This window comes from Varanus komodoensis, unplaced genomic scaffold (assembly GCF_004798865.1).
Source record: "Varanus komodoensis strain SLA01 unplaced genomic scaffold, ASM479886v1 scaffold36, whole genome shotgun sequence".
Lineage (NCBI taxonomy): Eukaryota > Metazoa > Chordata > Lepidosauria > Squamata > Varanidae > Varanus > Varanus komodoensis.
In genome coordinates, this window is record NW_025335873.1 from 3853706 (window position 1) to 3879765 (window position 26060).

Sequence of the window (26060 nt, forward strand, 5' to 3'; positions counted from 1 at the left end):
CCCCAGAGAAAAGCATGAAAATATTCTCCATTATGGAAAAAGTAAACCACCACCAAAAGGAACGTACATGAAGAGCTCTCTCGAGCTGAGCCCTCTGTGTCTGAATGGCTTCCTTCAGGCCTGCGATGTGCTTTTCTGCCTTTTTCCTTTCTGCTTGGATCTTATGTTGAAGCATGTTCTCCCTGGCCTTCGAGAGTTCTAGCTCCCGTTGGAGGGAGCACGCTTCAGCTGCTTTTTCTCGCAACTTCACTTCTTGCTCAGAGACCTGATGTCCTGCAATCAGAGGATACGACCTTTGTCGCCAAAGAGCCACAGACCTGTACCAAGTCTCAGCATTCTGTTGAAGAAGAACCCTCCCCACTTGTGTTTTTATTATTATTATTATTATTATTATTATTATTACTATTAATTTCCATCTTGCTCTTCCCTCCATGCAGCCCAGAGCAGCCTTCTCAAGAAGAGCAAAGGGCTCTTCTGGGGCTAAGCTGCAAAACTTGGGATGCCTGCAAACTGAGATTCCCACATCCAAAGACAGGCCGAGCAAGCATCACAGGCTTTCGTGGGCTCATTCTAAAAGCATCACCGTCTGCCCTGAGCCTGGGCAGGGGGATACACATGTTAGCATGTACTTAAACACACACGGCACAAAATAAATTAGTGGCTGTCGCCTGAAGCTTCACATACTGGTTTTGCTAATGGTTTCTTTAAGGACGGAGTAACAGGATTCCTCCTCTTGCAGCTTGCGTATCTGTTCTTCTGCCCCCTGAATTCTCATGGCGGTTTGCTCCAGGAGGCGCTGTTGCTCTGCCAGCTCTTCTTCTAATCGCTGTTTCTGGTCCTGTAGTTTGGCTGTGCAGTCTTCCCATTTCCTTTCTTCTTGCTGTATCTTCTCTCGGAGGTCCTGAAGCAACTAGTCAAACATAAGGGAAGAGTTAGCCTTTGCTTGAGGGAAGCCACCTGGATGGGAACCTGCTCTTTGCCCTCTCTCTCTGGGCCCCACATCTCTCTTTTGAGAGAGATCTTGATAAATTTTGTGCAACCTGTTTTGTGATCACTGACAGTCTCAGTGGCCTTTGTTTTCCTGATTGGCTAGAGGTTTGGGAAAGCTGAAGAACACCAGGAACAGTCAGGCCAGAAATTCAAAACTAAAGCAAAGGGGATGATTTACTTGCCAAGCAAAGTTCTTCTTGTCTAAGACATTCCGTTCAACCAGGTTTAACAACCAACTATCATGTAGAAACTATAGTGGACTACTGATCTGCTTGACAGCAAACCTGACTTCTTCTTGTATTCGAGTCAAAATGCAGAAAACCTTAGAGGAGCAGACCAGCAGCCAGAGAGTGGACTAGACTCATACCAGTTTTTGTTTCGTCTGCTCCAGCTCTTGCTCTTCAATTTCCCGGCAAAGCTGCAGTAGCTGCTTTTCCTTCTGGCTTTGTGCTTCCTGGCATTCTTCACACTTCTTTGAATATTCACTAATACGGTCTTTCAGGGCTGCCTGTTCACAAAATAGCTCCTCTTTTTGCTTTGTGGCATTTTTCAGATCCTGCCATTTCAGAACAAGAAAACATAACAAACACCGCAACTCAAGAATGTTCCAGATTTTGGGCACCAACAAAAAGAGCCACACCTGCAAAGCAAAAATGCCAGACAGGAGGTGGGCTCGACACCACAGGAAAACCTTCTAATCCAGATGGGCTGGACCTACATTTCCTAGCATCCCTCAGTCGGTAGGGGAGCTAGGTGATGTTGGGAATTGTAGCTTGATATGTCTAGAGCGCAAGGCCGGGGAAAGCAATTACAGGAGTGAAGACACCCAGCCACAGTGCTGTAAAATGACTCGCTAGTAGGTATCATTTATCCCAGGATGCTGAGCCTAATTCCGTGCCTTTGTATTCCGAAATCCCCGATTTCAATAGAACACACCTAGGTAAGTGGTTCAGGATTGGGCTGTTAATTTTTTTAGATGCTTCCCAGGTAGTTGCAGGTTTCTTGTCTGTTATATTCCAAATTCTGAAGCCAAGCAAACCTCACCTGTTCCAACCGCTGAAGATGATGCCTGGCCTCATTCAGCTCAGTTTTCAATCTAGTCAGTTCCTCCTTTTTTCCTAAGGGGGGGGAAACAATTTTGTCACTTGTTAAAATAAAAGATAATAAAGAAGGAGGGTGTAAATATTTGAGGGAGGATTTGGCATAAAGAAAAATCCCACTACAGGTTAAGTTCCATTAGGATGGGGTGGTTCCCCATGGGCCTGTGGTCCATGTCGAACAGGTACTGAAGTTTTGTTTTTGGTGCTTATGAACACATTGGTATTTAATCAACCCTCCCTCTTTAACCAGCACTTTTGGGCATATTCTGATTTTAAAGGTTTATTTTGGAACTTCAATTATTATTTCATTTCATTTAGCAGTATATAAATCTCATAAATAAATAAATAAATAAATTGGGGAGGCGTTGGTTTAAATAAAGCCTAACTTCTGTCTAGGAATCAGAAAAGCTTTCCTCTACCTTGGAGATCCTTCTGTAGGTCTGCAACATCACCATACAAAGATGCTTTGTGATTTTGTAGCTGGTCAATGTCAAGCTGTAATTTTCGGGCAGCTGAGTCCATTTTTTCTCTTTCGGCTTGAGCAACTGTGTTGCTTTCTTCTGCAGAAGCCAAAGCTCTGTGCAATGGGATAAGGCATACATTTCTTCTGAATTCTTGTTGGTATTTTTGGCAGTTCACTTCAAAAAACGGAAAGAACTAGTTGCTCCAGTTGTTGTGTGAGTGTTTATCATTTAAGGGAGAGCGAATGCTGTCTGGAGCTGAAGTGATAATCCCGGAGGCAAGTGGCACATGAAGAATTGAAATCCAGCAGTCTGTGGGGTGACTGCCACAGTTTGGAGGAAAATGGATTAGCAAAGCAAACCGGTGCAGTATTTTTTCTCTGAAAGCCAAGAGGCACTATTAGCAAGGAATAGCTAACTCCTGTCTTGCTGTGTGCATGTGTGTGTGTGTATTTAAGAGTGCATTCTCTTTCACTGCCCCCTCATGATTTCTAAGAACTTGCAAATAAAATAAAATAAAATCCTTGCATTTTAGGATAAGCACTTCATGATTATAATACCATAGGGGTACAGCAAAAAGACAACCTGAAGGATCTCTTATTCCGCCTGCCCAAAACCTCAGATGGTCTTCGGCAGTCCTTCTCTGGAAGCTCCTGCTGGAGGAAATGATGCTGGGGGCTACTCAAAAGAGCCCCTTTCTGTTAGGGCAGCTCTGTTGGAGAATGAACGTCCTAAAGAGGCTTGCCTGGCTCCTTTGCTAAGCTCCTTTCAGCACCCACCGAAGACTGTTTCATTTTGCCAGGTATCTTAATTTTTCAATTTAAATCACTTTAAATGGCTTAGAATTGACTCTATTTTAAACCTGTGCATGGCTGTTAGATTTGTTAATGTCAGTTTTAACATTTTATACTGTGTTTTAGCATCTGGTACTGAATGGCTTTGTAAATGATCTGGAGCACTTCACCTGTAATTACCTAGTCTAATTACATTAACAGGGTGTATTGGATGGCCTTGCCTCCAACACTCATGACCCTCCGGAGCCAAGCAAACTGATTTTCATTTCCTAGCATGAACCCCTACAGTCCTTACACGAATATTCGGGGATGTACAGCACCCTTGCAACTGACTACTGGGTGTGCCTCTTTGAACAACCAGTAAGTGGCCCCAGGACACCTAAACTGGCTTTTGAGAAGACAGCTGAAAAACAGAGTACAACGGGACTGTTGTAAATGCCCCTCTTCTGCAACAGCACCGAGTCTTTTTGTTCAGAGTTATCCCCTCTCCTCAATTAGCCCTTTACCTTTCGGTCTGTGACAATTTCTGCTCCAAACTCTCACAGTTTTCTTCCAGCTGCTGCTTCTGTTTATTCAGTGCCTGGATGCTTTTCTGCAAGGTGCAGAGGTGAGAATTCAGCTGTTTCACGTCTTGCTGCATCCTCTCAAGAAGTTGCCTCTGGAGTTCCATTTCACCACGTTCCTGTTGGGATGCTCTCTGGAGATTCTCCAATTCCAGTTTTCCCTAGCAAGTACACACGAATGGAACAGATTTCATTTCGTTCTGCAGTGCACCTGCTTGCTGTGTGTGACATACGACAGAGCAGTACAATATTAACTGGGGATTAATACCACTGCAAGGGCTCACATTCTTGCACCCTGTCTGTCCCACTAGTTCCTGGGTAGGTTTTAGGAAACCATGGTTGAGTTTTTGTGCCAGAAACACATACAAGTGTTTTCAATAAGAGTATGTGCTTGTTTCTGGCTGGCAGTTCAGAGCTGGGCAAGTGCTCAGCTCCAACTATCCAAAAGCCTTGCCTGTACAAATACCTGCAGACACCTGCAGAATTTCATGTCAAAATCCAATTTTAGAAGAAACCCTTTTTTGGACTGCTGTCCAAGGAAACTGCTCCAGCAAACGGGCGGGCTGTACTTTTCCAAGCACCCAGACATTTGGGGAAGGGTAGAAAACGCAGAGGATACAGTGAATTGTCAAGTCCAGACGTAATACTGAGGAGGACTTGGGGCAAAGGAGGTGATGCAGTCAGCTCGCTCTTTCTGCTCATGCCTTTGCCGCCAAGTAAAAGCGAAGCAATGTGCAGGCAAATCTTTGCCAGCAGGCATGCACCAAGACTTGGATGAGGAAAGGCAGGCAGTCAGAGTTGTGCAAGTCCAAACTTCTGACTGAAAGAATTTCTATGTGGTCTCCCATGCATGTACTAACCTTGCCTAGCCCTGCTTAGCTCTTGCAATAAAACAAGACCGGGTGCTCGGGGTGGTATGGCCATAGACTAACCAGAACCATTTTTAAGAATTACTAAAAAGCATTTCCACACATTTTGGGCACAGAGTAGTGAAACAGTTGGAGTGTGTGTCATTCACATGGCGTATTTTTAAATGGCCGCTTAAAACGTCTTGTTAGGTATATACCTAACTAGCTAATATGTGCAGGGCTAGTAACAAGGAATACAGTGGGCAGAAACGTGATGGCACTTCCATCCAGAAGGTGCCCAACTTCATGGCGTAGCTGAGATTAAATACATTCAGAAGCTGCCACATGCAGGGTTTCCTAATTGGTATAATCAGAGAAAGAGTAACATGCATATACCTCCAGAATCTCAGTGTGCATCTTTTGTAATTCATTGAGCTTTTGGTTATGCTGGAGTTTTAAGCCTTCTAGTTCACTGCTTTCGAGCTGCAACGTTTCCAGAATGTGCTTCAGTTCTAATAATGGACAGCAAACACAAAAACATGCAAAGTGCAGGTAAGCCAATCAAGTGAAATAAAGACCCTAGATGTGATCTCTATGATCTCCAGTCTACGACCAAATATCTCAGGTAGCAACTTTAGAAAAGGCCCAGGCACCTTGGAACCTTGGGAACTGCACCTTCCAGACATGCTGAGCTACAATTCCTTGCATTCTCAGCTGGCAGGGCCACTAGCTCAAAGAAAGCTGGTGGAGACACGACTCAGTCTCATTCTATCCTGAATTAATTCTAGTCTTCACACCATCAGAGGTGGGTCCAGAAGCAGAAGCTGTGCTGAGCTCCCTGTGAAAACCAAGCTATGTGCAACTTGCCAAGGGTTCTGGAGAGGAACTTGGGGCAGCTCAACCCACCTCCTGACACTTAACAATGGTGGTGGTGGTGGTGGTGGGTCTGATTTTCCCCCTGCTTTGAGAGACTTAGGGCCCCAGACCTGGATTGCAAACCACCTCGGTTTTTACTGTTCCTCAACCTAGAAACCTGCTCTCTACACCTGTGAGATAAACTGCGTGACCCAACTGAGGAACTGTGAATGTTCCTGGTCTGCAGTGAGAACCAGCCAGGGCAGGGAGGAAGAGGGATGGGTGGCTCCTTCTCTCTGGGAAGGATCAGTGCAATTGGACTCAAGCAGCCAGCCAGAGGGCGAGAACAGGACCCAAGAGTCTGGGATGCCCTTTGAAAGGTACTTGCTACACCCAAGTGTTAACCTTTCCCCCCTAAAGTAGCTGATAAGCAAGGTTTAAGCAGAGGCTCTCTCCTCTCCTCTCCTCTCCTCTCCTCTCCTCTCCTCTCCCTAAGACATTCTCTTTAGCAGTCATATGCAATTTTGTTTCTGCCAATATGCGTAGGCCATGTGGGTTGCCAAGATCCTGTGTAGTGTAATGGTTAGACTGTTGGACTAGGACTCGGGAGATCTGGGTCCTAGTCTCCACTCAGCCATGCAGCTTGCTGGGTGACTGGGCCAGTCACTGAGTTCCAGCCTAACCTACTTCACAGGGTTGTTGTGAGCATATAATGGAGAGAAGCAGGATGATTAGTCAAGTCGCCTCGGGTTCCTTGCAGAAAATATAATCAATACAATACATAAATAAGAAAGGACAAACCTGTCTTATGCTTCATGATCAGCCCCAGAGTATCCTGCAGGTTCTCATTTTCTTTTCTGATTCCCTGAGTAATAAGGGAAAGCTGGGATCGCTTTTCACTCAGCTGGGCGCTGAGTTCTCCTTTCTGAACACTCAGGTCAGCTAGAAAGGACTTCACCTCCTGGATGAAAGAACCAACACTGCCATGTTGAACAGCACAATACTTTGACACTGACGGAAAACCTATGAAAGTCTATTCATGCGTAATCTTATGAAGTTCAACATGTTTTACCCCAGAACAGTGACATTAATAATTTCGTTTTGTTTTTGCACCTCACCTCCCCACTCCCCACTTTCTTTACAAGTGGGATATTATCAATTGCAGGTCCACAAAACTTATGCATTAAAGCTTGAAGTACAAACGTTCAAGGAAATAGTTTCCAATTTAAAAAAAAATCATAGCTGAGCTTCAGAAAGTATATACTGGAGAACCTTTATTTGTTGCCATTTTTCAGCCACCTCGGCCTCCCCTTCCTTAAGCACCTCGGTGAGGTCGGCACTTCTCCGGACAATGCTCTCCTGGAGGAGGCGTAGCTCTTCCTTCTTTTGATCAAGAAGCTGGTCCAGATGTCGCAGCTCCTCCTGCTGAGTGGCCGTCTAGAAAATGAAGAGGGAGATCTACAGCCATCCCTTCACTAATGTGCCTTATATTTACTTTTTGACTGTAAATCATTTGACAAAATTTGTCAAGTTTCTTTTTTTGTACAATACCTACTAATTTAAGGTATTTAAAAAAAATATACAAATGAGTTAATAAGATTTCATCCACTCCAGCCATTTACAAACACCTTCCTTCAAGACTATTTACTTCGCCATTCTACTCACTTGATCCTTCAGCCTCTCCAGTTCACTCTTTTTGCTCTGAAGAATATTTTCTGCTTCTTTAAGAATCTGGAGATGGTGGTCCTCATTGCCTTCTGCAACTTGTATATCTGCCTGCAGCTTCTGAAGGCTAGACATGTTTGGAATGAAAGCAAATTTCTGGGGAAATGCAAACGCACTGTGACCCAGTGTTGCCCAACTTAATGGGAGAGTCAACATGAAGCAAATTCCGAACAGCTAGCCAGGAACTGCTGTTGGTTCAGCGGAGCTCAACAGCTTGCAAGTCCCGCTTCCAGCTAATATGACTCCATGAATGCACAAAGATAGACACCGTGCAGCTTCCGAGGGCCAGCAGGACCCAAGGACATCCACGCCAGTCACTTGCAAACACTGTTGTTTGCTGTAAGCTGCCCAAAGACTTTAGTATTGGATGGCATATAAAAACTTTAAATAAATAAAAATAAATGAGGACAGTGAATGCTTGCTGAGGAGTAGAAAGAGGATGCTGTTCAGAGTACAAGCCTCTTATGGAGATGATAACCAATAGAACAGCTCATTTGCATATGGCTCCCTTACTCCTCTGCTTGGTGCATTATGAGCAATATAATTTTACACTCTTTACACTTTCTGGCGCCAGGCCAAAACCTTTTTCTTCAAACGATATTTTAAAATTAACAGTTTCTAATCTTAGTCACTCTTGTTTGTTTTCTGATTTACTGTTTTGTTCAGTTTCAATGTATTTATTAGAAATTGGTGTTTTAACTGTTCTTTTAAATATTGTAAGCCATCCTGAGATTTTTGGTATAATAGGACAGCATACAAAAGCTTTAAATAAATATATAAATATTATATTATGAGCAATAGCCACAATATAAATCTGCAATATAAATTTGCAAGTAGTAAAAAAAAATAGTGCATGAGAAACCACTCTAATTAGCTATATAATGGATTTTGACAACCAAACCTATTTAACTTTACCTTTCAGTCAAAATTTCAATCTTCTGGCTCAAGGACTGGAATTCATAATCTTTGGCCGACACGACTTTGTTGATTTCTTTCAGAATCCCTTCTTGTTGCATCTTGTGTTGTTCTAAGTCCTTTGCACCTGCTCGAAGCAATCTGAAACACATACATAAATAACGTTTTTCTTTCTTTACCACTGCCTGATTGCGCATGGTAACAGCTTCCAAGTTCCGGCAGGGTTCTTAAGAGTGGGATCCAGAGTTCTGACCCAAAAGAGCTGCTCTTCAGAAACACCCTGATGCCAAAAGTCACACTCCCCTTCAATAACCCCTTCTCAGCATGTCTTTCAACTAGCTCTCAGTCCCTGGGGACCAGCTATCCAGCAGTTCTGGTAGCGGCTTCTTGCCGGGAGAGGTGGGCTCGTGGTACCTTAGCTGCTGATCTGCTTTCACAAGTCTCACAGCCATCTCTTGAGCCCGTCGTTCTAGCTCCTCAGCTTCCTTCTCAGTCCAAGATAAATGCTGCTTAGAGCTGTTGTACTTCTGAATGACGTCTTTGGTCTAGAGGGGGGGAAAAGCATTTTGAAAAGAACACCTACCCATAAACACCTGTTCAAATTAGGCCGTTGCTGGCCCTTACTCTTTTCTCTTTCATCAGCAGACTGAAAGGAAAATGATAAAACAAGGCCACTAGAACAATCTTCAGGACGTGGAGAGCAGTGTGGCAGCAAGCAAGGGACAAGAAGGCTAGAATCCCTGCAGGAAGCCTGATGGAAAATATGACTAAGTGGGGCAGTTAACTTCAGGGTTAACGTATTGAAAATTAGAAGTAACATTCCCATTCTTAGGCTAAGCAGATTTGGCAGGAAACTAGTCCCTTGTACCTTTAACACGGCAGTGGGTAACTTTTGGCCCTCCTGGTCAACCAAACATCCGGAAGGTCACAAGTTGCCCAACACTCGCTCTCCAATACAAAGATTTGGCTACAGAGCTGCAGTGAAGAGAGAGAAAGATACTCTATGTATGCAGATGCTCTTTTACATGAAACTACTGAGTCCACAAGACCTTTTGTGCCAAGCAAATCTGGCAATTCTGTCTGCAAGCCAAGGGCTGATGGGTTCAAAGATGCCTCCTAAGCACTTCACGAAACAGTTATGAAACACAAGATTACTTACTTTTCCTTGAGTAGTTTCAAGTTCGTTTTCAGCTTCAGCAAGAAGTCTGTCTGCCTCCCTGAGTTCTGCCCGCCGCTTCAGAAGAGTCTTTTCTATACATTCAATTTCATCCACGATGCTTCCATGGTGCTGAAGAGATTTCTCTAACTCCAGTTCTGAAATGATGCCACTCATGCACCCATCAATGAAGTCTCTGAAAGACGCAGGGTCAAGAAGTTACTGCTGGAGACAAAATGGTTTTGCTAGTCCAGTTTCCCCCCAGGATTCACGGGCAAGGCAAAGGGAAGGCCTTACTGAAATTCACAGGCTCCCAGCCGAAGGCAAACCAAGGCCTCTCGCAGTGGCAGCGAAGGGAGGTGGCCACTTTTGGCACACCTGTAATTCAGGTACTCTGGTTCCCTCCACTGCACCACTATGCTAGGGCTTTCTCTGGAGAAGAAAAAGCTATGAGCCCGTGGTAAAGCCCCACACCTTGAAAGAGGGCTGGGGGCAGGCTGAAATGGAAGGCGAGCAAACAAGCGCACCTGGACTGAAATGCCCGCTTTTCTGTTTGCTTGTTATCCGTCTAGGCAGATGGGGTGGCAAATGAGTGGCCGTGCCGAATTTGCTCCAGCATGGGGAGAACAGGCTGGGGAGTGGGGGCTGGAGGGGCATCAGGTGATTGGTGGGAAACCCTGCCTGAGACCCTGGGAAGCTGCTACCACTCAGATGGGGCTGGATGGACAGAGACATTTGGCGTGCTATAAAGCCGTTTCCTAGGCCGCATTTTGTTCTTGGGGAAAGCGCATCCCCAGCACAGAGTGCCGTGACATGGGAGAGGCCTCTGGAGAGGAAAGCCTGTTACATGCCATCCTCACTTGCGTCTATTTCGCTTCTGAGCTACCCGACGCAGCTCAGTGACTTGATGCTCCAGCTCTTCTCTTTCACTCAGCAGGTCTTGAATGCCCTGGCGCAATTCTTCCGTCTGTTTGTGCTGCCTGTGATGAGAGGCTGCAGGACAGGCACCTTCGGGTCTTTGAGACATTAACTTATCTATACTGCCTTCCAGACTCAAGATTTTATTTTCCTGCAATAGAGGAATAAACAGTGCAATTAAAAGTATTTCTGTTGCTAATCGTGGAAAGGTGCTTCACATGGTAATAACATGGTGATAGGCCTTCACTGCCTATCTTGTGACAAGCAACTTAAGGCTTGGAGTGGAGAAGCAAACATATGGATCATATTGTTGTATTCTTATTATTATAGTTACTACATTTATTTACTGCCAATCACTGTAAATACAGCACCATATATATTTACTGCCAATCGATGGAAATAAAACACCATAAAACAGAGCACAATAAAGCATACTGTAACATTTGCAGACGTTTAAAACTAAAGTGAAAAACAGTAGCAGTGCAAAGAACTCAAGGACTAGAACTCCTGGGAGAATGAAAAGGTCTTGACATGGCATTGAAGATCGCAACACAGGTGCCAAGGGAACTCCTCTGTGGAGCCGTTGTTCCACAAAGGAGAAACGTCTTAGTAGCTAGCAGTCTCACTTCGTTTGGCTTGGTCAGACAGGGCACATGACATGAATTCTCAGTGGGAGAATCATGTGGAGCATAACTTTTTGCTGAAGTTTTGAGGTGTCGTATGCTTCACACCCAAAAGATGGTCATTGCCATGTTTCTAACAACAGGGAGATATCAAAAAGCTCCACAGGAAAGCAAAGAAACCTACGGTATAAGGAAAACAGGTATTTCTGTCCTGGGGTACACAAAATACACTACTAATTCCCTTGTTTAAAGGAGTTCATGGGCATCAAAGTTTATTTCAGAAAAGCAAGAATTGTGTACATTATGAACTCCTGAGTAAGAATTGTTGTTGTTGTTGTTAAGAATACTTGTTTGAAATCCCTGTCATTAGAAGATACAACTCGAGTGTTCAAGACGCTTTGCATCCATTATCTCAGCAACTCTATTACAATACTGTATGACTGTTTCCATATTCGAAATGGGGAGCTGGGAGCTGGGGGAGTGCTGAGAGCTGGCCAAGTCCACCTAGTGACTTCGCTGGCTGGAGCTGAGGAATGGAGAACTTCCCAATTCTCAGCCAGAACCCTAAACCAAGAGACACCACCTTTTGCTTCACACCCTGCTGTCTAATGAGCCAGGGATCTTACCAAGTTATGATGCTCAGGTATGTTGCAGTGAAGTACCCCAACAGGAACCAGTGGCACGGAACAATGAGCAGGAAGAGGGCTATGAACAAGCTGAGCCCCCGGAGGAGGCGAGCCGTAAATCACGGTCGTAGGAGCAAGCTGTCCTCCACAGGCTGGTCCTGGAGGTGGAGGTGGGCCATACACCACTGTTCCTTGTGGAGCTGGAGCACCATCTGGCAGCAGAGTGTAAATGACTGAGCCGGGAGGCGGCAGATAGGAACCGTCATGGGGGGCACTCCCTCCCCCATCTTCTCGCTTCTCTGCATTTTAGAGAGAAGGAAAAAAGGGTGTGAGGGGAGACACACGGAAAGTTTTCAGGTGCTCCAAGCAGGGAGACATCCTGAGGTGAACGCATCTTCCTTTTCCACAACCGAAGAAATGGTGGAGCTGCCGGGCAGGGAGATGCTCCCCAGGCGAAGGACAGAAGCAACCAGGGAGACCAGACACTGCCTGGCAACTGAATGGACTTACCTCCACTGTGGGGAGATTCCTGCAGGCCGTCCCTGCCTGTTGAATGCAACCGGCACCCTCTGCCGGCAGGGGAAATGGAATGTTTCTTCTTGCCTCGCTCGCCCTCTGCATGCACTTTATTGACTGAGGTTGGCATAGGACACTGCAGGCCGACTCCAGAATCTTTGGTACTCTGAGATGCAGGAGTAGAGGCCTTTGAAAACAATCACCACCCGGTGTTAAGACAAACTGAAAGCTTCACCTGCAGAAGGAAGACAATACCAACCTGCCCCGCCATTCCTGACTTTGCGGGTGAATGACAAAATATAGATGAATGTGGCCTCTGGTTAGCCTTTTAATCCAGCCTTCTCTGGGCTGGACCTGACTCCAACCTAATAGGATTTCTATTCTGCATTGATACAATAATATTCTGTCTAAAAATATACTCTCCGTGATCAAAACATATAGACATCACTGCCAAAATGGCATGGAGCAACAACCCATGAAAGAGAAAGAGCTGTTTATATTAAGTACAACAAAGGGGACAACTAGCATTCAAGTGATTCATTCAGGGTAATGTCTTGAGTTAAACTTTGGAGAGCTGCAACACACAGAGAAGTGGTGGAAAACAGATATTCAAGTAATAATATGTATGTAGTTTGGACCCTCTGTTTCAAAAGGCGCAGAATGTTTCCCCTTTCTTGATTAAGCAAACCCACCTATGATCAACTCTGGAGAACATCTGATTTATTATTTATTGTATATCACCTTACGATATACACCTTAAATCCTTATTTAAGCAAGGATTAAATAAATACATATAAACAAAATGTCCTTTCCACAACTGTACATAATCTTCATGGACAATTAAAAGGTAAAAGGTAAAGGTTTCCCATGACATTGAAGGCCAGTCATGCCTGACTCTAGGGGGCGGTGCTCCTCTCCGTTTCCTGGCCGAGGGAGCCAGCGCTTGTCCGCAGACAGTCTCCGTGGTCGTGTGGCCGGCATGACTAAACACGGAGGGGCACGGAACGCTGTTACCTGCCCACCGAAGTGGCACCTTCTCATCTACTCGCCTTTGGATGCTTTCGAACTGCAAGGTGGGCAGGAGCTGGGACAATTACTTGCCCCTAAATTTGCTTTTCTAAATTCTTTTAAGCACATTTAAAGGCAGTTTATAAAGTATTTCCCTCTCCAATTCCTTCCCATCAACTGTCACTTTTCATACCTGTGAAGAAGATGGTATGTAATACGAATGTCCTTTCCATTTGAGTGGATCGAGGAGTCTGGCGATGGCATCATTCTGGTGAGAGACAGCATGCCTCAGTGCTGCTATTTCATCTAAAATGCTGCCGATTTCCTTGCTCTTGCCTGCAAGATAATTTGTATGCGTGCAGTTATATGTAAATTTTTAAAGTTCTCAAAAAGATAAACACGTGTGCCTGCTTCTGCTACTCATGAGGAGGGGAAAGGAACACGGGGGTCCTTCCTCCTGACCTCTGGAAATTGGTCAGCCCTTTGGTTTCCTGAAAGCGCTCCAGACACTGGCAAACACATCCTAACTACCTGTCTGGGATAAAGAAGGCGGGTGAAAAAGTATTTAAAACTGAACATGCAATTTTGAATCATCCTGAACTACATCCTTAACCCCAGCAAGTACTGCTCAGGTAATTCAGTCCATCAGCATAGTCTGAGGGTAACTGTCTTCACAGTAATGGAATTTGTCACTACCATGTACTGACTTTTTAAGACCATTTGAAATACTTGTTTAAGACCTTTGGAAAACCAATAAAAAGCATACATTTTAAACCTCAGAGCAAATTCCACTTTGTCCAATAGGATTTATTCTTTAGTAAAGCCTTAGATTCTAGTCACATTTGAACATAGAATGCACGTAGTAAAAATGTATTTTGATTGATGGCATGTTTTGCCTGTCACGTGTGACAGTTTAAGCACTTAAAATTTCTGAACTGTAAAGGGAAATTGGACCACTATCCTAATGTTTATATTAATATGGCGGGCATGTTGTGAGCGGAGCCAGCTGGAGCCAGGGGTCAGACTAGATGGCCCGGGAGACCCCTTCTGCCTCGCTCTGTTTCTATGCTTCTGTGTTAATATGCTGAACATCTCTGTCTGCACTGCATTCAAATAGGAAGTGACCAAATGTTCCCTTGACAAACCTTCAGACGTTAGCAAAAAGAATGCTTCAGATGCTCTCTTTACATTTAAGTGGGCAGTACTGAACATCTGCAAGGAGACACACTGATTCAGAGTAAATAACCAGTGAGCATAGGATGAATCCCAAAGATACACATGATGGACAAAACAAAAGCAGAATGAATTCTTCAGATTGTGAAATCCTGGAATTAGAAATGCCTAAACATTAACACACTACAGAAAGATCTTTAAATACATTTTCAGTGGCAAGACCAACTGGTTTTAAGCTGATTCTGTCTTTGAAACTGATGTCATTTGATGCTCTGACTGAGGCTGACAATATTTTCTGTATTTTATAGGGTGCTGCTTAAGTACATTTATGTTGTCTTAAGCTTTTTAAAAAAGACTAATAAATGTGTCAACTACTGTTAATTATAATAACACAGTTAATAAATTATAAAGGCAATGATCAACTTGCTTTGCAAGTTATGTTGCAAGGGAGCAGGGGGCAATGCTCGTAAGCATTTCATGAAGCCTATGCAGCCCATCATAAGAAACCTAATTATAGTATTTTTCAATTGTAGAGGGTCTTGGGAAGAAACCACTGAACAATGGTGGAAACACATCTGACTTTGTTCAAAAACAGAACTACACTGCAAGTGAAATGACCCAGACAAACAGTCATTACCTGCCCCTGCCTCATCTAATGCAGCGCGCAGTCTGTCAGCTTCTGCTTTCTGGCATTTCAGAAGCTGGTTCAACTTATCCGTCTCCTCTTTCTGAAAATGTGTGGCAGCAGTCTCAGCATCAACTTTTTCCATTTCATGCTGGAAGGATCAAAAGGCATCTCAGTCAAAAGGCTTCTGGTGTCACGTACATCAGAGCTATGCAAAATTGGACACTTAGCACTGAGCAACAAAATCCACTGCTCCGTCGGTTCAGCCATGGCCTGGTGAGTCTAAGGGCCTGCCTTGATTATCTTTCCCGAAACACATTTAAAAGAAGCAAGGCTTGTATTCACACACCATTTCCTAGCTGTTCCTCCCAGTCAAATACCACATTCATCTGACCTGAGGATTTCCCTTAATTGTCCTTCTATTTCTGGAAGCTAGTATTTGACCAGGCCTTACATTTTAAGGTTTTGCTGGTGCTGGATAACAGAAACAATTCTGCTTTCTTCCAGGCATAAGGGGATGACAGAGAATGCCTGGCTCAGCCTTTGGATAAAGTGTATGTATCAGCTCCTTTTCCCTCCTTCTCTTCTTCCTCTCTCCTCAAGTAAGAAGCAAATCATCCAGAGGCAAACATCCGTATCTTCAGAGAGTGCTTGTCGTTAAACCATGACAGTTAGCCTTCTCCAACAATGTTAATAACCAGATGATAAAAGTTGATTTGGAACTTATTTTAAATCTGTCTCTAGCGTCTGTTCATTGCCTCTAAAACTAAACACTGTGTGTTACTGTGCTTTCTTTGTACAAAGCAACTCTGCTGTTTTATCGCATCAATGGGGAGATGCATTGCTTGCAGATAAGAAGGATTTTACATGTTCTGTCTCCATCAATAGAAAAATGCAGCCCTCAACTGGCAATCATTCCCACAAGATTTTGCTTCTTGAACGAGGGGAATATTCTGTTCTGCTTGTCCTTTACCTTGGGCCAATTCCTGCATTTCCCTAAATATGGCTTCATTTAATTGCATATTATTTGTACTTGGCCGTGTTCATTATACAAGCAACATCTGTTCAATGAATGCAAGATTTTTGCATGCATGTTTCTCCTTGGTATTTGAATATTCCCTTTGCAGGTCACAGAGTTTGGGGGATTTCAAATCATCCCCCCACGCCACTCTCCCAGCAGACCCTCTGTTCTCAAAAAACCTGAGCGCTCTTTCGCTGTTTCATGCCTTTGCTTGAAAAACCAGCACTGTACCCTGCCTGTCACGCTCACATCCACACAGACACGTTTCGCTCCTGCCCCTCGATGGAGCATTCCTTAGCATCATGCAGAGAGTGAGGCAAACCACACACTTGCTCCTCCTTTTCTTTCAGAAGCCGCTGCAGCAATTCTATTTCTGCTTCAGCCCTGGCAAGAGCATCAGCAGCTTGAGATGCCTGCATGCTCATCTTCTCTGCGTCTTCAAGTTCCTAGAGTTTTAAAAAAGGGGAGAAATGTAGAATTCATTTTACACCCCGGACAGTGCTTTGCACTGATTATGCATGGCCACTGGGTTGTATTTATATGTAGTTCATTTCCTCCATTGAAACAGCAGGCACTCATCATGGCCACTGACCCACAAAGGAGGTTGCAAAGGGCTTTATTCCACTTCAGTTTCTCTTGACATCTTGAAAAAAGCAAGCTGGAAAAAAGAAACCGAAGCTGCAAGTGATTTTTGCTCATGAAAGGGGGTGGGGCCAGATCACACACTACAAAGATTGGCCCCTTCGTGTCATTCTGTTTTTGGACCTTACTCTTGCCAGGTTCCAAACATGCTTCCGCCTTTACCTAAGATTCCAGGCACAAAAGTGTGAGCCACCCGTTTTACGGAAGCATAGAACTCAGGCAACTGTCTGTCAAAAACTCCACTTCCTTTTAAAAGGGTGGGGGGTTGACAGGGCTACTCACACAGGGACCACCTTTGACAGGGACATATGACTCTTGATTATTAAATAAAATCAAGAAAGTCCCTTCCATGTTCCAAGTCAAAATTAACATGCCCAGCTATATTATAAGTCATATGACCAGTGGACTAACAGGACGGCAAACTCATCAAGAGAAACTAGTTACATAATGCATGCCAGATTAATAATTTCACAGAGGTGTACCTGACTGCGCCACTGATTGATTTTGCCCACAGTTCCATGAAGAGCCCGGAGCTGATCTGTAGCTGCGCAGAGCTCTGCCGTCGCCTGCCTCTCTGAGGCCGATACTGCTTCCTTTAACTCCTTCAGCTCTTCGTTGAGGCTAAGGAACTGCATCTGCACCCTGGCATCTTCCACTTTTTTCTGCAAGAAAAGAAAAGTGCAACTCAACCAGCTGGACAATTCATGTAAAGGAACAACATAAGAATTAGGGTAGCAGAAACCCTCTGCTACTTCTCTCTCATAACAGATCGACAAAAAAATATCAGCAAACATCGAGGTGCTTTTGTAAGTGTTATGCATGCTTACACTGAACATGTTTTATTCCTAATCTAGGCACACATGATTCAACAGGAGGAGCCGTACCCTATTCTCTAGATCTTCCAGCTGAGCAATCATTCTCCCTTTTTCCTCCTCGGCTTCTTGGAGCTGCTGATCTGTGAGACCCTGGATTTCCTCCATGCTCTTCAGCTGTTCACTTAGATGTTGGATTTCATCCTCTAACTGCCGAACTCTGGCTTCGTTCTGCTTCTTCTCAGACTTAATCTGAAGTGGAAATGCAAAGAAACTCAGGAAAGTTGTGAGTTATGGATGCCCATCATTTCCCCAGAGCATACCGTTCACAGCACACTGAGATTTTTATGAAAGCATGTATTTTTTATTGTTTTCTTACAGTTAGAACTGCAAGTGGGAGGCATGAGAATCACTCCTGTCTTGAAGCTTGCCAAGTTAGTGAGGTCCGCTGATATAAAGTACGTATAGGGTTATTGTCTTACTCAGAGCTGGAGATAAGGAATAAACCAACAGAAGTGGCAGGCCATTTTTAGTCTGGGGACTGGATGGAGTCGGGGGGGGGGGCTCTCAGAGCCTCATCACTCTGAGATGTTATCTGGCCCCCTCTCTTCCTGTTCTGCTTTTCTTCCTGCAAGGAGAGGCATGGAGCTCTGTTGACAGCGTCACACATAGCTCAGTGTCTTGACTGGGATGAGGAACAGCATGTGAAGTGAAATCAGTGCTGACCTGCAATCCCTGATCAGAGATAACTGTGGGGGTACCTCCAGCAGGTGGGGCTGCTCCGAAGGGGCTTTGTTACCGAGATGAATTCCTCCATATAGGCCCTCATCCCTAGATGGAAGGGGATTAACTATAGCTCTTTGAAGTTTTAAAATCGAGGTAGGGAATGGTTTGGTTTGGTTTTGTTTTTGTTTTTTGAAGGCGGTGCACATGTGTGGCCCACAGGAGTGAAAACGGCCCCAGGACCTCACAAGCTTGCCCACCCCTGCTCTGAGGCACCAGAAGACACTTTGTTAAAACAGTGCCACAGGAACCCTTCTGGAAATTAGAGAAGTGGCCTCTCACAGTCTTAGGAGCAGTTTGCAATTTTCTTACTTTGGCTTCTGCTGCTTTGCTACAGGCCAGTTTGTGTTTTTCATGTGCCTCTTCCAGCCTCGCTTGCCGAGAGGCCATCTCCTCTTGAAGCCCTCGCTCTCTGGCCTGGGCTGCCTCAGTCTCTTGCTGGGAACGAGCAAGGATCTCTCCAAACTGTTTCTGCAGATCTGCCAGACTTTTCCCTAAAATATCCTTTGGGTTATGGCACCTGCAACAATCAGTTAGATTAAAAATGTAGAAGGCAGAAGGCACAAAGAACAGATGTTTACTGGGCTTGCAATCAGCAGTCATCTTAACACCAGCAATTTGCGATTCAGCTAATTGTTCAGAGTGTATTTGGGCTTCTTCCAAACATAGCAAAAGTGAGGGGAGAAGCGGCAAGGAGATATTTAGTCCTTCCCTGACCTGCCATTTACTTCACTAGGTTCCCCAGCCCGAGCTGTTTTCCTTCCAGCTACATCAGGCACAGAATTGGGAATTACAGATGGGGCAAAGTTGCTGGGAAAATGAGTGTCGCAAAGAAGTGGTGGGCAAGACAAGGCACTTTTCTAAGACAACTGATTCCAAGACCAACGTCTCTGCCAAATGTCCACTCTGATACTAAAACTGCTCTGCAGCAAAAGGTAATTTCATGCAATACAGCAAAGTTATACTACATATGAACTGTTAGCTTCTGGAAGGGAGATGCCCCCCTTCTGATACTGATAAATGCACACACGTGAATTTGACAAATATTTGCAGGCTTATCCTCCCTTCTTAAGACCATCTGGAGTGTCTCATTTTAACCCACCTGATTTCTGCCCCTGTCCGTAGCGCTTTTTTTAGCTCGCTCACACGAGCCAAGACTTCCTCTGGATGAATTAAGTGATCAACTGCACGATTCAGTTGATTTTTAGTTTCCTGCAGCTGTTGTTTCAAAGAGTTATTCTCTCTCTGTAATAAACAAGTTGGAAAGATCATGTTCTCGATAGTTCCAATTAAATTAATCTTGTCTTCTGGTTCTGAATGCATAAAAGGATACAGAAGACAGAACATAACCCTTGTTTTATCACACCTTCACTAGCATGGTTACCAAAGCTGAAAGTACAGTTGATACAAGAATCAATTTGTACAAGGAGAGCAATCGCTTCCCCTGCTTAAACTCTCTCTAGCTGAACCCTATCAAATACAGCTCTGGTTAATTTTTAACAGATGTTCATGAAGTATGTTAGAATCATATTCAGTATGGCTGCATAATTGACTAGAGCTTTTTGAAGGAGATTAATTCAAAACACAACACATGCTGATTCAGAGACAAAAAAAGTTGGAAAAACACTCCACCTGCAGCTGCTTGAGTTGAGAAAGCAGTTTACTATTTTCCTGTTCTTTTTCTTCTGATAGATGAGCTTTGGTCAAGGCATTTTCCAAGGCCTGTCTTTCTTTGTCAAGTTCAGCCTGGAGAGCAGAGTGCTCCAGCTGCCAGGATAAAAACAAGACAAACGAACAAACAACTCTAATGTTTAATCTCTGCAAACCACCCAGAAAACATTTAGCTATTGGGCAGTACACAAATCTTAAAAATGGAAGTCTGCAATCCTATACTGTCCACCCATGCTGGGGCTCCAAAGGCTAGCCCACCCCTGTCACTGCCAGGACAGAAAGAACTGTGCCGGCTGCCTCTGAGTGAAAATGTTCCTTGGAGAAGTGGAAAGAGGCATTGGGGGTGGAAGAGGCTGTGGCCATCCGCCTAGGCCAGTTCCTATGATGCCTTCTAGATAAAATGCATGAGGTGGGATGTGGGATCACACACTGGATGCATGTGAGCCTTCACGATTCAGAGGCTAACATGCATCAGCTGCAGAGGTGGGGATTGAAGAAAAACTGGATTAACGAGCTATTAAGCAGAAGGAAGATTTTCTAAGAACAGCTCCTTTTGCCAAGGAAGGCACTTGCTTCTCAGCTTCCATTTTGGTGAAGGAGTCAATCAGAACTTGACTGCAAGCCTGCCCTAAACTTCTGTAAAGAACGTAGCACAGTGGATGGGAGACATGGTGTGTGTTCCCTTAGATTTTAGCTTGCCAGTGGGCCTGCGTGTCTCATTAACCAGCAGGTCTCCCTTGGGCCAGTGCTGCTTCATCATCTAGCGAGGGCTTTGCTCCTCATGCGAAAGTTGATTTAGAAAGCTCAAAGCTCTTTCCCACTGCATTGAGGCAGTTTACTGGGAGACAGTTTGAGATGCCCGTCATCTGCTGGGCATCTTTCCAGCTATATTTCTAGCAGAAAATGTTCCAGTTTAGAAATCTTTATGCCATTTCTACTTTTCAGACCCACAACCTTTTATACGCTTGTTTGGAGTCTACAAAACATGTACTGTGGCGGAAACATTCTCTGATAAACACTGAATCAGTCTCAATGGTGTGTACATAAGAAAACTCCATGGAAACAGATTGCCAGCTCTCAGTTGACAGGTATGACTTATTGCTTCTGCTTGGCCTGCACAAATTGTAACCTCTGGTACGGTTGTTCACTTATGCTTGTAGTTTTGCTGCTTGTCTGTGAATGCAAAACATCTTGCAAGGCTGCCATGCATGGAAAAGGTGGGCTGTAGTTTGCTCAGTGAATTTCGGGTTGCACAGATGGACACTCTGGGGGAGAATCCAGTGCCACACACACAGAGGTCTACCTGAGCAATGCCCATTCTCCTTCCTTCGGCAGCCTCCAAAGTGGGGGAGGAATTTAGCTGTCCTGACTCTGCCAACCGGAACAGTTTGGGCACCTGAAAGATTTCACTCTTGGAATCTGTACAGGTGGGGGTGGGAAACCGAAAGGTACAAGATCTCTGTAACTCTCCACATACCTGACTAAGCTGTTTTATCCTTTCTAGTTCTTCGGTGTGCTGACTGATTTCAGAGTCTCGGGCCTTCAGCTCGGCCTCCAGCTCGGCCTCATATGCACCGAGCTCCCCCTGGGCCTCCTGCAGCTCTTGATTGACTTCTCGTTGCTCGTGCAGTGCGAGCTCCAAATCTGCAATTTCCTGCAACCAAAGATGTGCTTTGCAGCTCCTGTTTCAAGAGCCATGAGCGCCTATTTCCTTCATTCCAGCCTAGGATGCATGCTGCCCCCGAAAGATCCAGCCCTTCAGGACCACCACTTTGGGGGGGAAAGGGAGTGACAGCCCTTACAGCACCAAACTGGCGTTGCCTATCCCCAGTGCACGTCCACAAGGCTGCGCCGGCGTGCAGAGGCAAGCACCCCTCCCCGAGCTTGCTTGCTTGCTCTCGGCGTGTGACATCTGCAGGAGGGCAGGGATGGGGCGGCTGCTCTGCCCCCCTGGTGGGCTTGGAGGCAGAAGGTGGGAAAGGCAGCGGTAGAGTCGCCGAGGTGGCGAGCACAGCAGCCGAGCTGGCCAGGCCCCACGTGGCATGTGCAGATTGCTGTGCACTCTTCCAGGGAGCAAGGACAAGCAGAGGCACTGGCACCACCAACTGCAAGAGGTGGCCGTGAGGTGCCTGCCAACAGGAGCACCTGGGCCAAAGGGACACAGAAAGGGAATGAACCTGGGGCCCGCTTGCTCATCAGCTGCCTAAGGCCAGTGCCCCATTTTGAACAAGCACCTGGGAAGGTGCCATTCCTGTATCTTACTTTTCTCATGTTTTCTGCATCCATGGCAACTATTTCCAGCTGATTTTTTTCATCCTCCAATTCTTCCAGCTTTTGGAGCAAAGCTTCCTTGTCCTTTCGCAGCTCCTTGCATTCATCGCTGGTTTGTTTGGCCTGACCCTTAACAGTCTCCAGATATTCCTGTAGCCCAATGATAATTGCTTCCAAGTCTTTCTTCAGTGCATCATTTACAGCTATTTGACCTGTGAACAGGGGAGCAAAAAGTTAGAAATATAAAAAGAGATGTATTTCAGCTATTAAGTGGACAAAGGAGCACCAGAAGAACAAGATACCTATCCCTGATTATCTGGATCAAAGGTCACAATGCTGAATATGATTATAGAATTACATGGGAGAAAAAACTTTCACTGTTTTAAGTGATTAAGGATGTAAGGTAAATGCAAATGTACTTAATGTGAAGAACTACCCTGGCATTCCGTATGATACACAGCTTGCAAGCAATTTGAAATGTCCTGGCCAAATCAAAAGGCAACCATTCAGGCATCCTACTGGGCATCTGAATCCTCAATAGCAAAGCAACAATATCAAGGGGGAAATTGGTTTCCAGAAACTAGAACAATTACATTTTCTTGAAACCTGGCCAAGAAAGTCACAGATTAAATTCATCATGCATTGCACTGCACTTGCTTTTAACTCTCTTGGGCAGTTTCTCTATTTTCAACTTGGTAGCACCAGTTTCCTTTACTTGCCTAACAGATGTAGTTGCTTTATCTAATCTTTACTCCACTGTGGGAAAAGGCCAACAAGATCTGCTGTAGGAAGCTAATCTTTCAAGACTCCCACTGACAGATCTCCTGCGACAAACAGGGAACAAGAGCTTAATGCAAATTTCCACTTGGTTATGGGATGGCAGGAGGCCTCTGTGCCAAACCCAGTGACAGACAGATGCCAGCTGCCCAGTGACTGGGCTTCACCTCTTGCTCAGGTTCCATTTAATGGCAAAGCGCTACTACAGAGTATGCTACCGCGAACCCCTTCCTATCACCACAAGCAATTCAGCAGAGCTTCAGGTATGAAGAGTGATTCTATGCTATAGAGAACTAAACATGGGTAATAAACTATTTAACTACTTAGTACTGTACAATGCTATTTTCCTGAAGCAGACACTTAACCATACCAGCACCCTGAAACATCTTTGTAAATACATCTGGGAACTCCATGGCCCTTCAAACAGAGAACTAGCTTATACACCCATCCACCAAGTTTGTTTTGTAAAGTTGGGAGGTGCCAAACTTTACACAGCCATGTTTCAAAGTAAAGGCAGCTTTAAAATGCCCATTTTACCATCCGTGAGCTGTTGCTCCAAATCCCTGATTTCCTCCGTTTCCCTTGCAATGCGAGACAGCATGTCATCCAGGCAGGTTTCGAGCTCTTTGTAATGCTTGCTCATCATGTCGAGTTGTTGCTCTTTGCTTGCTTTCTGAGCCTTCATATGAGCCTGTAAAAAGCAGTTTAAATAAACCAGAGCAGTCGTTCTGTTTACAAGGCAGAAGCAAAAAGACCCTGAACATCCTTTAAAAGAATATTCCTCTTCCTTGGGAAACTCTTGCAATCGAGGCTCTACTGGCTCAAGGGGCAACTCTTTTGAGCCAGTCACCAATTTATCTCAAGCACCACCACAAAATGGCTGCCACGGGAGGAGCAGAGGACAAATGAACTCCTCCAAGGTAGAGTTAAAGGGATCTGAGCCTTAACACACAAGACACTGAATGTCTGAAGCCACATTTTCCACACCAAGAGAAACCCATTTCACAGGTATCGCAGATTTTTAAAAAATATATGGGTGGTCTCAGTCCCTTTGGCCAGTGCCAAGGAAGGTACTGTACTTTCCTACAGTGATTCAGCTAACTTCGGTGTATGGCCAAGGCTGCTTCAGCCAAGGGGTGCTAAGCAAGACAGCCACGTTTCTTCCAGTTCCGACGATTCTATGAGAACAGCACATGTCTGAATACTTGCAGAGAGCTAGGTCACTGTATTAATATTTATACCCCACCTTCTTTTCCCTGTCAGGAGCCCATCATCGTTGTCTGCATTTTATTTTGTCAACAATCAGGGCCTCCCAAGACCTGGGCAACAGTTTAACCACTATGCCGTACTGCGTTCTCAAACAGACACTGATCACAAACAGGATAGCTCTGATGTCCGAAGCATCTTTTATTGGCAGAATGCAATGACAAACTATATTTCATGCCACGGGAGATCCGTAAGGAAGGTGCAGGAAGATCCCACCTTTCCTCCTGGCCTTCTTCCCTGAAAAAAATATTTCCTTGGACTATGAATCATAGCCCTTCCCGGACCCCTAAAGTCACCTACACAGGCCCTTCTCCTTGGGCTCACATCGCATGGAACGAACCAGGAGGCTGCTAACAAGAGGGCGAACCCAGTCAAGGAGCGCCCTCCTCTAGAAAGGCTCCACTGGCACCTACGCTGTGGGATTATGATGCTAGGTGGAGAAGGCCCTTTTCTTCTCCCAGGCATATTCTCCTCCTCCTGTCATTTTACATCTATTACTGTAATGCTAGATCTTGGCACTATTCCAGTTTTTCCCCCTTTAATTTCTTTTATCCTGTAGTCTTTCATTTTTAAAGGGTTTATTTTGGGCTTTGTCATGTTGTTATAGTTCATTGTTTTAACTCTTGTGAGCTACTCAGAGATCTTTGGTGACTGGGCAGTTAGAAAGAAGACCAAGGAAAAACATTTTTTATCGAAATCCTTAAGCTAACAGTAGCATAAACTGAAATAATTCCAATTAAACCCCAAAATGTTAACCACATTTGCTTTTCCCTCTATAGCTTCTTTATACTCCTGTGTGAGAGCCAGGTGTTCATTTCAGGCATGTGCCTCTCCTGTAAAGCTATAGAACATCAAACCACAGAAGGGTTCTGTACTTCTCACCCTCACTACAAGTAAATGAAAAACTTACCCTGCAGTCTGCTAACATGCTCCCTGGTTCCCCAAAGAAATTGAGTGAGGCTGAAGCTGCTTTTTGACAAGAAACAGGGGAAAGCTGCAGAAAAGGGCACCCCTGTTTCTTCCCTGCCCTTCTGCAACACAGAATTAATATTTACCCCATCTTCCAAAGGCACCCTAGTGGGCGTTTTGCTGCCTCTACTCCATATAACAGGGCACCACAGGTAGGTAAATACATCAAGAGATAATATAAATTTTATTTTACGTTATGGAGGGAGGCAGCACGGGGCCCTGCTTTCAATTGTAGCCAGCTGCCGTTTTGCAAACTGCAGTTCCTCATTTTAGCTATACAAGAGATCCTGTAACACCCCCGGCCACAGCCCAGTCAGATGAAACTCATAATAACATCTGTCTCCAGGGACTATGAGAGATCAGCTGCTGGCTCATCTGCATTAAACATGTAAGCAAAGTGTACTAATTCCCGTTTTACATCAGCATATTATTTTTCTTTCCCCCTAAATATGAAACCAGGATATTTACATTAAGAGCATACTAATTAGTGCAAAATCCAGCACTATCTCAGCACAGTTGGGCACAACAACTTCTAATAACTGCCACATGAGACAGCGCAGCTGAATGAATAGCATGTTTTGTTATCAGACTTTCACTTGAACTGAAAGTGTTTGCCTGGCTTAGAAACTTGGGGTCACATCCTGCAGGACAGACCTCCTCCAGCCAGGGATTTAGCGATCCGACACTCGTCTATAACCACAGAACGCTCACGAGCACGCGAAGTACAAAACACACCCACTTAAAGATAGCAGCAACGGATACAGTGAACTGAGCCCGTAGTTAGGCAGTTCTTTCTGTGGAATCAAATAAACGCCGATTGCTACTTAAACATCAACACCCATATTGCTCAGATTGTATTGTATTGCTCAAAGATTGTTTTCCTGCATGCTCTTCCACGTATGAATCGAGGTAATGTCAAATGGCTGAAGCAAATGCTTCATGAGCCAAAACT

At 44.8% G+C, this 26060-nt stretch overlaps 1 protein-coding gene across 5 annotated transcripts in view; it reads right to left on the minus strand.

Moving 5' to 3' along the window:
• CNTRL (centriolin) overlaps positions 1-26060 on the minus strand; it is a 50544-nt gene that overhangs the window by 5352 nt on the left and 19132 nt on the right. For 4 of the 5 annotated variants that reach the window (XM_044439926.1, XM_044439923.1, XM_044439925.1 and 1 more), the window contains 27 exons: positions 23411-23564; positions 22088-22308; positions 21303-21479; positions 19787-19921; positions 19257-19399; positions 18467-18674; positions 17444-17623; positions 17042-17221; positions 16247-16363; positions 14909-15047; positions 13292-13434; positions 12085-12277; positions 11575-11873; positions 10268-10476; positions 9411-9603; positions 8666-8796; positions 8252-8392; positions 7277-7403; positions 6884-7048; positions 6413-6572; positions 5153-5268; positions 3852-4069; positions 2510-2667; positions 2035-2108; positions 1358-1546; positions 685-910; positions 68-273 (listed from right to left, as the gene is read on the minus strand). In XM_044439926.1, the coding sequence (XP_044295861.1) occupies positions 68-273; positions 685-910; positions 1358-1546; positions 2035-2108; positions 2510-2667; positions 3852-4069; positions 5153-5268; positions 6413-6572; positions 6884-7048; positions 7277-7403; positions 8252-8392; positions 8666-8796; positions 9411-9603; positions 10268-10476; positions 11575-11873; positions 12085-12277; positions 13292-13434; positions 14909-15047; positions 16247-16363; positions 17042-17221; positions 17444-17623; positions 18467-18674; positions 19257-19399; positions 19787-19921; positions 21303-21479; positions 22088-22308; positions 23411-23564 (4602 nt within the window). Of the gene's footprint in view, positions 1-67; positions 274-684; positions 911-1357; positions 1547-2034; positions 2109-2509; positions 2729-3851; positions 4070-5152; positions 5269-6412; positions 6573-6883; positions 7049-7276; positions 7404-8251; positions 8393-8665; positions 8797-9410; positions 9604-10267; positions 10477-11574; positions 11874-12084; positions 12278-13291; positions 13435-14908; positions 15048-16246; positions 16364-17041; positions 17222-17443; positions 17624-18466; positions 18675-19256; positions 19400-19786; positions 19922-21302; positions 21480-22087; positions 22309-23410; positions 23565-26060 lie in introns of those variants that run through there. The other variant, XR_006415638.1, reaches the window with a different exon arrangement.